Genomic DNA, 11,249 nt, shown 5'->3' on the forward strand with positions numbered 1-11,249 from the left:
TAAGTTTTTGTAATTTAGTTTAACTTTATAATTGCTTAAATAAAATTACTTCAAACAGTAAAAAAGTGGTAAATGGTAATTATGATAAATTGAGAGTTAAGCAGATAAAAGGCTTAAACTATTTTTTTTTTTATTTCTCATTGCAGAATATGGTTTTAATTGAGGAATTAATGAAACCTCAGAAAAGCAAATTTAGTCCTGTGGACTCTTGAGGTATCTTTTGTTTTTCAGGTTGGACATAGTGGAAAAGTCATCGGAATTGATCACATTAAAGAACTAGTAGATGACTCAATAACTAATGTCAAAAAGGATGAACCGATGCTTCTGTCCTCGGGACGGGTGCGGCTGGTTGGTGGGTAGCAGAAAGCTTACTGTTTCTTTTCATTTGCACAAGAGCAATGTTTAGACCTAAGAACTGCAGTCTTTGCTGCCATGGAGATACCCAATAGAAATAGCAGCCCTTGTCCATGTCAGCGGACACGCGTGCATTGCTTATGATCTCACCTCATTGTCCACTCATCAGTGAGGTTGACTTTGTTTGCATTTTGCCCATTGGGTTTCCCTTTTGTCAAGTGCCTGTCCATTTCTCTGGTTGCTTGTATTTACCTCTGATACTTGTATTGTAGTGGTTACTCTTTTGTTGCTTTACATAATTTCTTCACCCCTTGGTGGTATGCATTTTTATTTTATTGCTACTTTCCTTTTATTTTCTTGCCTTCCCTATGCTAGGTAGGTGTACCACCAAGCTCTGTCCCCAGCCCTGGTGATAAATAGGAATTCCCGCCTGTAGGAGGTTAGGCTTACCCTTCTTCCCCAGTCTTCCATGTCTTAAAGACATATGAAGCCAGACATCTCTGACCCACTCCATTTTCAACCTCCTGTGTTAGAATTCTTCCTACCAAGTTTGACCCGCACAGATTTTCAGAGTAACTTCTTTTTCAGTGGGTGATGGAAGAATGGGATTCGCTGAAGAAGCCCCTTACGATGCTATCCATGTGGGAGCTGCAGCCCCAGTTGTGCCTCAGGCAGTGAGTTGGGATTTATTTATTTGTGTGTTTTAGTCCTGTCAAACTTAAAATATTTTTATGTAGCAATGTAGTGATAAGTTCCAGGTGAAGTTCAGAATATACGTAGATACTCATGCATTGTAGTCAATGCTAAATGCTAAGAGTTTATTAGATTGAAGGACCGTGTCTATGTGAAAGAGTTCTGCAGAGTAATCAAAGAGGATGATGGAACTTGAACTGGGTCTGAGAGTCATTGGAGCCTGCAGCTCAGTACTCAGGCTGTGTCTACACTGCCTAAGCTTAGTACAGGAGTTACACTCACCTGGCTTGGGACCAGGGGGCAGCATAGAAAGAGCTCAGTGCTCATGGAGACTTGAAGTACACATGTGATGTCGAGAAGATAGAGATGAAAGGACTGGCATCAGGAACAATTGTGGGGGTGCAGGAAGACTCCTAGTTTTCCTTACAGCCCAGTCAGAACTCAGGCACACAGTTCAAAGGCAACTCAGATTCAAGTATTACTTTAAAAAAGCTGGGTGGTGGTAGTGCACACCTTTAATCCCAGCAGAGGCAGGCTAATCTCTGAGTTTGAGGCCAGCCTGGTCTACAGTGAGATCCAATACAGCCAACGTTACACAGAGAAACCCTGTCTCGAAAAACCAAACAAAAAACATTAAAAATGGAAAAAAAAAAGATCTGGTGACCAAATTTTAACCAAAAGCAACCTTCTTGGAGACAATACTATCAGAAGTGTCAGGTTTCTTACTTTCTGGTTGTGTATAACATAAGGTTGTATTATTCAAAGGGTAGCATATGATGTACCTGTTTCCAGACCAGAAGGATAGTCTTGGCCTTTGTCCATAGGGCTGTCCTCATCAGAGCACTGCAGGCGGCCAGTCCAAGGTCCTCATGCAGCCCTGCTGTGAGGATCCCTTACACTGCCTCAGAGATGCCCCAGATCCACTGCAATCAGATAGCACCTATTGTTGGTTCTCTGTGCCCCTTCCACAAAGATCTGGAACATGCTCCACTGGCATTAGAGTTCTCTGTTGTAGTGTGTTCTGCCCAAACATTAAGCTCTTCAGCTGTGCTAGGCAGCTCTGTCAGGTGTTGTGATGACAAAGATGAATATAAGGTAGTTTCTATCATCAAGTAACTCCAAGCTTAGTAGAGGAGACAGAAAAGTAAAGTGGGGAGTTGTTTACTAGAACTGTGCTGCGTGTTCTATGCTCAACCAACAGGGAATGGAAAATATGTTTTGGACGGGAGGACGTCCAGAAAGTTGGAAGAGCAGCACCGTAAGTTTGCTGTCTCTGAGTCTACAGTGGAGGGATGCACAGGCCCTCCATTAGAGAAACCAGTAACCTAGAGATGGCTTAAGTGTAGGCGGCTGTATAGTGTGTTATATAGTGTGTTATATGTGAAACTGTGCTTGTGAGAGACCTGAGCCACTGTGCATTTTGTTAAGCCTTATGGGACACTAAGAAGTGACTAGATGAAGCGCTTTTCTGCTTCTGCCCGTGGCATTCCTCACGGCGCTGTCCGATGGTACAGCTGTTTGACACCTGTAACTTGCTGAGTGTGTGGGTTTCTTTTTTCTCCTAGTTAATAGACCAGTTGAAGCCTGGTGGAAGATTGATATTGCCAGTCGGTCCTGCTGGAGGAAACCAAATGCTGGAGCAGTATGACAAGCTACAAGATGGCAGTGTCAAAATGAAGCCTCTGATGGGGGTGATATACGTGCCTTTAACAGATAAAGAAAAGCAGTGGTCCAGGTGGAAGTGATTTTCTCTTCTGCTCTTTCTTCCTCCACACGTTCAAGGTGAAAGGGTGTGGCCTTTAAGACCTTAGCCGCCTGCAAGAGCTGATTTTAGTGGGTCCCTTCATGCTGCTCCATTAAAGCTTCAGAAACTCATGGCATTCAAGAGTGACAAGTATTGCATGGTCTGCCCTTCTTTCAGCCCGACTCATACCTTTAGGAAGGGAGGGTGAGACCTGGTCAGCATGGCTGCTCTGTCCTCTGGGCTTTGCAGGGTGACTTTGTCAGACTTTCCTGCATATTTATGTCATGTTTATAGCTGCTCTGTGGTTATAGAAATAAATGCTTTGATCTGGAAAGAGGTCATCATTTCTTGCTTTATTCACTCCCTCTAATACTACTGCGACAAGCAGAACGAAAAAGATTTGGAAAGGGGACATTTCAAAAAAAAAAAAAGTCAGAATCCCAGAGAGGACATTCTGCCTTTGGGTTGATTTCTTTGGGTCAGTTTCCATCAGTGGTGTCAGCCACCACAAGAAGTAAAGAGCCAGTTTTGGGCACTTTGGATAAATTTGGAGAGGAAAGGGATTCCAGAAACTGACAAGTGATTCGCACCAGGTCTTACAGCCTGCCTGGAGGGCGTGCAGCACTGCTGCCCTCACAGCCTGTCCCTTCCTGGTCGCATGGCTCACCAGGAAGCTAGTGCCTGCTTCTGCTCCGTGCCACTGTCTCAGCTGAGTGCGTCCTCTGAGGCCAACATGCCTTTCCCCCCTTTCCCCTCTCTCCTCTCCCCATGGAGAGATGCAAGGACAGCACAGTGGAAACTGGTGTCCAAATAAGGACAGTCTCTCAGTGTCTGCCTTAGAACCCTTCCTGGTTGACAGAAATCTTATTTCAAGAGGATGTTTAGTTTGGTTTGGGTTTTTTAATAAGTGGCAATTTTAAGTACAGTGGAACTTTTACTTTTGCTTTCTGTAAAGAAGACAGGCACCATTGAATGATGTTTTAAAATTCCTGTGTGTGTGTGTGTGTGTGTGTGTGTGTGTGTGTGTTTGCGTCTGCATGTGTGCATGCCATCGCGGGGGTGTGGAGCCCAAGAACAACTTGGAGAAGTCAGTTCTCTCCTACTGTGTGGGATCCCGGGACTGAGCTCAGAGTCTGAGTATAGATGATAAGTAAGTGCCCTCACCCGGTGAGCCGTCTTGCCAGCTCTTGAGAGTTTAATTGCAAAAGTAATAACGAAATTGCTTAAAGCTGTGTTTTACTCTCGGATTTGTGGCCATCCATGAATATATTAGACCAGTCAGGGGCTGCACCCTTAAAAAAAACAAACCAAGCCAAAACATAACAACTGTCTACCTCCCCACAGCCAGCTGACAGTATCCTACTGTCGTCATGCTGGGTCTTTGTCTGGCTTGAAGCTGTGTGTTGCTTTGTGCATGCTCTCACAGTCGCTGCGAGTTCATATGTGCAACTCGGCTGCCCTGCTGTATCTTGTAGTTGTCCGCTGCCTCTGACTCAGTCTTTGCAGCCTGTTTCTGCAATGATCCCAAACCTTGGGTGAGGGTGTGATGTCCCATTTAGGCCCGAGCACCCCACAGTCACTCATTCCTGCATGCTGACTAGTTGTGGGTCTCTGTGTTCACTGCCATCTATTGCAAAAAGGAACTTCTTTGATGACCAATCTATAGGTACAGTGAGAAGTCATTAGGCATCTATTTAATACTGTTAGATTCTCCCCAAGGGCCACAGGCTCTTGGCCCTGGTATGGGTTCCATCTTAGGGAGTGGGTCTTAAGTTCAATCAGCGTGCCCACTCCCATGACATCTGTGTCACTGCTGTGCTCGTGGGCACATTACAGTCATTGCAGTCTGCAGAGTTCACAGATAAAGATGAATAAAGATCGATGGTCTTTCCTCCTTTCAGTACAACATTTTCCAGTACTATAAACGCTAGCCAGCAGGGATGAGTCTTCTAGGTCAACACTAGCTTGAGTTCCCCATAGTTGTTTATGCAGTAGGGTCCTACTGACGGCTTCTGGAAAGTTACCAAGAGCAACGGCACGAGCCGCTAGCGAGTACAACTGCCCCCCCACTTCTTCGTAAAGAGAACCCCTTCTTTCCATTCTGCATGCTTTAGAACCCAACAAAACAAACAAAATCCCTGCATCTTCCTGATTTGAACTGTTAGGAAACATTAGTGGATTTAAATTATTTCCTAGTAGTACATCTCATTTGTTCTTGAAAGATACTGTGTCTGACTCAATATTACTAACACAGAGCTTAATGAATCATACAAGACCACTGACGAACACCAGCCATTTTTAAAGAGCCTTTCTAAGTCCTGGGCTACTGCTTTTTATTGTAAGTGATCAGATAAAGATAAGCAGAATTTTGAGCTTTGGGGAACATTTAGTAAGTAGGAAGTTGAATGGATTTGAGAGTTAGATATGTTATGTATTCACAGCAAATGTTAGCTTTTCTTTGTACCTTAAAATCTAAAACTCCAATCGATGAGCTTGGGTTTTCTTTCTTGAGAACTTGTGAACAAAGTCCAGATGTAGCCGGGCGGTGGTGGTGGTGGTGGTGGTGGTGCACGCCTGTAATCTCAGCACTTGGGAGACAGAAGCAGGCGGATTTCTGAGTTCGAGACCAGCCTGGTCTACAGAGTGAGTTCCAGAACAGCCAGGGCTACACAGAGAAACCCTGTCTCGAAAAAACCAAATCCAAAAAACCAAAGAAAGGAAGGAAGGAAGGAAGAAAGGAAGAAAGGAAGGAAAAAAGAAAAGGAAAGGAAAGGAAAAAGGAAAGGAAAGGAAAAAGGAAAGGAAAAAGGAAAGGAAAGGAAAAAGGAAAGGAAAGGAAAAAGGAAAGGAAAGGAAAAAGGAAAGGAAAGGAAAAAGGAAAGGAAAAAGGAAAGGAAAGGAAAAAGGAAAGGAAAGGAAAAAGGAAAGGAAAGGAAAAAGGAAAGGAAAGGAAAAAGGAAAGGAGAAAGGAAAGGAAAGGAGAAAGGAAAGGAGAAAGGAAAGGAAAGGAGAAAGGAAAGGAAAGGAGAAAGGAAAGGAAACGAGAAAGGAAAGGAAAGGAGAAAGGAAAGGAAAGGAGAAAGGAAAGGAAAGGAGAAAGGAAAGGAAAGGAAAGGAAAGGAAAGGAAAAAGAAGGAAAGGAAAGGAAAAAGGAAAGAAAAGAAAAGAAAAGAAAAGAAAAAAAGAAAAAGAAAAAGAAAGTCCGGATGTACCCCAGTAGTAGATGACTTACCTAACATGCTCGAGTCCTTGAGTTTGATCCTCAGTATCCCCACCAAAAACCCAAGAAACAAAACAACCCCAATAAAAACCTCAACAGCAGCAGCAGCAGCAACAACAACAAACAAACTATAATGGAGAGGGTATTTGGAAATGTGTTATGTTTTTGAGCTTTAAGATTTATTTACTAATTTAATGCCTTTCAAGAAATCAAGTTTTACAGTTTAGTATCTTAATTCATGCCTTAATGAACTGTATGACTAGAGCAAGTGAACCCTCTGTAGACTGATATTCTAACATGTTCATGAATTACTGTTGAGACTGGTTTATGCTAATAGTTTTATGCTGTTGTTAGACTATTTTAGGATGGAATAGAACTGATCATTATCTTGTAGAAGATAACCCAGAGGCTAGAGACAAGGCTTGGCTTATAAAGCGCTTGCTTTATAAAGCAGAGAGGGAGGTGGGGAGGGGCTGAGTTCACATCCCTGGCACCACATAAAAGCTGGCTGTGGTGTCATGTCTCTAACTCCAGCACTGAGTGGGTAGGGGAAGGGAGAGGCAGGTGGATTCTGGGCTGACTGGCCAGCCAGTCTTGCAGTCTTGAAGCTCTAGATTGAGAAATAGACTCTGAATCAAAAAATAAAGTAGAAACTAACGGAGGAAGACACCAGGCACTAACGTCTGGCCTCTGTGTACACACACACACACACATACCACCACCACCACCACCACCACCACCACCACCACCACCACCACCACCACCAGTATTGTAACACAAAATGGGGCTTACTAGAGAAGTAATTTTTTGGTATCGTTTATAAAATTCAAAAGGCACATTATTTCTTAAGCCTCAACACAGCACCACCACAGGACATGAAAGCTCTCACCTCATGTCTCTATCGTGGCCAAAGCTTTTGCAAAGCATTCCTCTTAGATATTGCTGAGACAGGTTGGCCAGAGGTGTGTAGCGCTCCCGAGGTGTGTAGCTTTGCCCTGTAGCCAGTGCCTGTTTCTCTGTTTGCTGCTCACACTTTTTTCCATACATAGGATGTAATATTTTCCTGAGTCCGTTGAGATTTAATCATGATATCACACATATCCCTAAGGAACTGAGTGCTGAGCGATGTTTTTATCGCGCAAGTTACCTTCTGTGAGGCTTTCTGTGCTCTTGTTTATTTCCGTGCTTCATGAGGTGGAGTTTACCTGCCGTCTAGCTGACTTAAATGGCACACTCCTCTGGCTGGCACCTGCTGGCCCAGTGCTGCACATGGCTGACTGAATGGTGTCTTTGGAGCTGATAAAGCTGCCTTATGAAATCAGCCGACAGGTATAATAACATGCCTCCAGACGATGCATTTTCTCAGGAGAGTTTGCATTGTAGTTGGCCCACTGTCCGAGTACAAACAGGCCCTCTAAGCAAAAGACTATTTTTATCCAGTTTTGTGACTGTATTAAAAAGAATTGAACTCTAAATGTTTAAATTATCATAATAAAGTAGATCAGCAAGATGGTCCTAGACAGAAGTCATAAGTCTTCTGAATTTTTTTGCCTCAAAAGGAAGAAGTTTTACCTTAAAGAATTAAAAAACCAGCTTGGGGTATGTGGTTTCCTTCTGTGTTTGGGAGTAGCATGAAAGATGCTAGCAGAGACTGGTGTCCAGTTTTGCTTTGGCTTGGGGTTTAATGAGCTTTTATTTCTCTTACTTTGTTGCTTGGAATCTGCATATCTTACTGACTTGAATGTTGAGTCTAAATGGTTAGAGCGCCAGTTCACAGCATGTAAGCTCTAATTACATGGTTTTCCTTTCTCTCCAGGGATGAACTGTGACAGCAACGTGAGCTTGACCAGTCCAGAGCACTGCAGTGGGCTGTTCATCTCAGTTCTTCAAGCATTTGAAACCAACAGCATCACCAGTCTTAGAACACCGCAGTGGGCCGCTCGCCTTGGCCCTTAAAGCATTTGAAACCAACAGCATCACAGCTTGTTTTGGACTTTGTTACACTCTTACTTTCAGCATGAAAACGTGTGGTTTTGTAGGGTTTCCTAATTTTAAATGGCGTGGAGCCAATGATAGAGGACGGCTGCAGAGCCTTCATTGCGTGTGTTGTTTTAACGTGCCCACATTTCACTTTAAAAAATATTAAAAGAAAGGGTTCTCCAACTGGAAAAGCTTGGCTTGTGAATTAGTTTTGAAGAGTGGCTTTGCTTTCTTTGGACTCTTAATTCTGTTCCAATATTAATTTATCATATTTCTTTTGTGCATCAGATAACACCACACTCACAAGTTTAGCTTCCTTGGTAGCTGATGTCTGTTAGATGCTACTAAGAAAACAGAGATGAGCTTTCTTCTTCAAAGCCTTAGATGTGTCGTCGTAGGATAGCATGACACAGATACAATCAGCTGCTGTTACCTTACAACTAGGTGTTTGTAAATACTGAAACTTAAAACGACACAGGTGGTGTCCTCAAAACAGTCAGCTGTTCTGATTGGACATCTCTGATGTAATTTTCCTCTCTCTAAAAATGCTAGGAGGCTTGTAGCTCAATATCGTTTATCTGTTTCTAGTTTGCTGCTGGTAATGTATCCACAGCTAACACTGTGTAAGCTGTTGTGTCTTTGCACAGTTTATGCAGCGCTGCTTTGCCAAATAAAATTAAAAGCAAAAGAAGCATTGGTGGCCTTTGAATCTAGAAGAACACAGGTCTACTAGGTCCAGATGCTGCCCACAGCCATTGTATTCCCCTGCTGTGTCTTGTGATACCCTAGGAGGTAAATATGCCTAACAGCATTGTGTGGCTGCTTTTCTTCAGGATGGAGACTGTGTGTTCATTGTTTCTTTCTGCCTTCCTAGTGCAGGGATTGCTATTTAGTAGTTCTGTAGTAAATGCTCAGCGAGTGAGTGGGCGAATGTAGTATCGGTGAAGAATGTGGTTGAGAATAAACACTCTGAAATCCAGGGCTCATCTATAAATAGATTCACTAATAACTGTAAAACGTCTGTGAAGGCAGGGGCACTTTGAAGAGCTTATTTAAATATGGTTTTATATTTTCTAATAAGACTTTAGTTTCTGTGAAGTTTCTAGAACTTGAGAGAAGACTACACGCTCCCTGTAATGGGATTAAGTAGAGCCACGCCCTCTCTCTGTGTAAGGGTGCATGGTTCTGACAGGAAGATTCCTAGTGCATGAAAGCCCCCGCCCACTCTTCACGTCTTAAATTACTGATGTAAAAAGTCATGCAGACATCACCTGACAAGTGTCTCTTCTTGGCTTAGGTCTCAGTCCCAGGAAACTAGCATTACCGTGGTCCCGCAGACTTGAAAACCTTAACCAGCTTTGATCTGCTGCTGGTTGATGCTTTGGAATCCTGTCCAGGACCTCTGGAGTCCAGGATGCATGGTCATTTGAGGTCTGTGTAAAGTCAAATAACGCTCATTCAGGCTTTAAAGCAAATGAATTCTTAAACTTATCCACCAGTCTCTATCCTTGGTAGTCAGTGCACATTCCCACATGCAGAGCTCAGAACAGAGGAAGGCGCTTCCACTGTAGTTTGGAGGCCAGTGGAGGAGACAGCAGATAAATAGGCACCGAAAACCCCGCCCAACTTGTACAGAAACTCTGTGCCCAAGTGTTGCTCCTAGACTATACTTTTAGGAGGTGAAACTTTAGGATGTTGAATGAACAGCCAGTTTTAACAGCATCACTAAGTGGGTAGAGATAGAAATAATGGTTTCAATGAGGTTAAAAGAGTTGGATTTATATATGTGTATAAGATAGGTAAGAAATGCCCGATTATCAGTGTACACAATTTCCAAAGCATTTTATTTTCCTTATAGAAAGCACATCTGCATATAAATAATGTAAAGGGCAGTGAAGATACTTTGAGACATTCTAGGTAGTGTGATCTTGTGAATATAGACTTTTCCCTATAGATTTCATCTTCCTAAAACCTAAATCTATATCAGACTTGGGTAGCAGTAAGCTTCTGTCAGGGTGGAGTTTCTGTAAAGGGCTGCTCCTCTTTCCAAGCCTGGAACAGTACAAATCAGCAACTGGGGAAAATAATTTACGAGTTCTGGCCACACAAATACATAAGACTCCATTCTCCTTGTAGCTGCCATGGTTTTTTTGTTTGTTTATTTGTGGGAGGTGTGGGGGACAGGTGTGGGGGATGGCTCAGGAGGTAAAGAGGCTTGTCACCAAACCTGAAGACCTGAGTTTCAACTCCCGACCCACAGGGTAGAAGGACAGTGACACCTGCAGATTGTTCTCTGACCTTCAGGCGTGGTAGTGCTTGCCTGAAACCCCAGCACTTGGAAGCAGGGAGGGTCAGAGGTCATCCTTGGCTACATAGCAAGTTTGCAGCCAATCTGGACTCCATGAGACCCTTCCTTAAAAGAGAAGAGAAAGGAAAGAAAAGAAAGGAAAGGAAGGAAAAGGAAAAGAAAGGAAAAAGGAAAGGAAAGAAAAAAAGAAAGGAAAGAAAAAAAGAAAAGACAGTTCCTACAGTGCATCTCTTTACTAAAACATCTTAAACACTGAGTGGATTCTAAAATAGAGTAACTCTTTAGAAATAGTAACTTTGTAAACTCTTCAAGCTATTCTTGAGGTGATTCCTCAGTTTGTAAGGCCTTTTCTCTTTCTAGAAGTGGTCGATTTTTCTAGTTTCTGATAGTGAACTGTAGCACCAAAGGAGGTCATGGCAGCATGCTGCGTGCCAGCAGCAGGCACGGCTCATTCTAAAACCTAAAACCGTTGTGGAACTCAACAGGCGATAGCTTACTCTAGGTAAGCACTTAAACTCATGTAGCATACAAATCATTGCTTACCGCTTACTGTGTTCCAAATGACTTCATAGCTTAATGTGTTCTGTGGTGGAGACAGGCCCTGACTGGACTTGAGTCGCATCTCTGGATGCCTACCATTTTTCAGAAAGATGGTAGTGTTTTTCCCTTAGCATACTGAAAGGTTCTCAGTAAAAGGACGCATTTGAAACGGGTGCTGTTCCAGGAAGCCTGTGACTGTGCATTGTAATATAATAAAATGGAAACAAAGTTTAAGCATTTGTTCATCTTGAGTTTTTTAGTCATGTTGTAACAGTTGTTAGTTGGTTCTCCCTTCCCCACCAACCCAGGGCTTCATCTTTGCAACTGCACCTTTTGTTTACATCAAGACTCTGTTCAGTTCCTTTCTTGCTTGTGGGGAAGCAAACAGGGCGGTTGCAGTTACTCCGCCA

At 43.1% G+C, this 11,249-nt stretch overlaps 1 protein-coding gene across 4 annotated transcripts in view; it reads left to right on the forward strand.

Annotated features, from left to right (window-relative positions):
• Nucleotides 1-11,073, forward strand: part of Pcmt1 (protein-L-isoaspartate (D-aspartate) O-methyltransferase) — a 51,701-nt gene extending 40,628 nt beyond the window's left edge. For 2 of the 4 annotated variants that reach the window (XM_052169962.1, XM_052169964.1), the window contains exons 5-8: nt 232-352; nt 943-1,028; nt 2,613-2,829; nt 7,828-11,073. In XM_052169962.1, the coding sequence (XP_052025922.1) occupies nt 232-352; nt 943-1,028; nt 2,613-2,792 (387 nt within the window). In that variant the 3' untranslated portion in view covers nt 2,793-2,829; nt 7,828-11,073. The remainder of the gene's footprint in view (nt 1-231; nt 353-942; nt 1,029-2,612; nt 2,830-7,827) is intronic. The other 2 variants (XM_052169961.1, XM_052169963.1) reach the window with 1 other exon arrangement.
• Nucleotides 11,074-11,249: the final 176 nt, after the last annotated feature.

The sequence above is a fragment of the Apodemus sylvaticus genome, chromosome 23 (assembly GCF_947179515.1).
Source record: "Apodemus sylvaticus chromosome 23, mApoSyl1.1, whole genome shotgun sequence".
NCBI lineage: Eukaryota > Metazoa > Chordata > Mammalia > Rodentia > Muridae > Apodemus > Apodemus sylvaticus.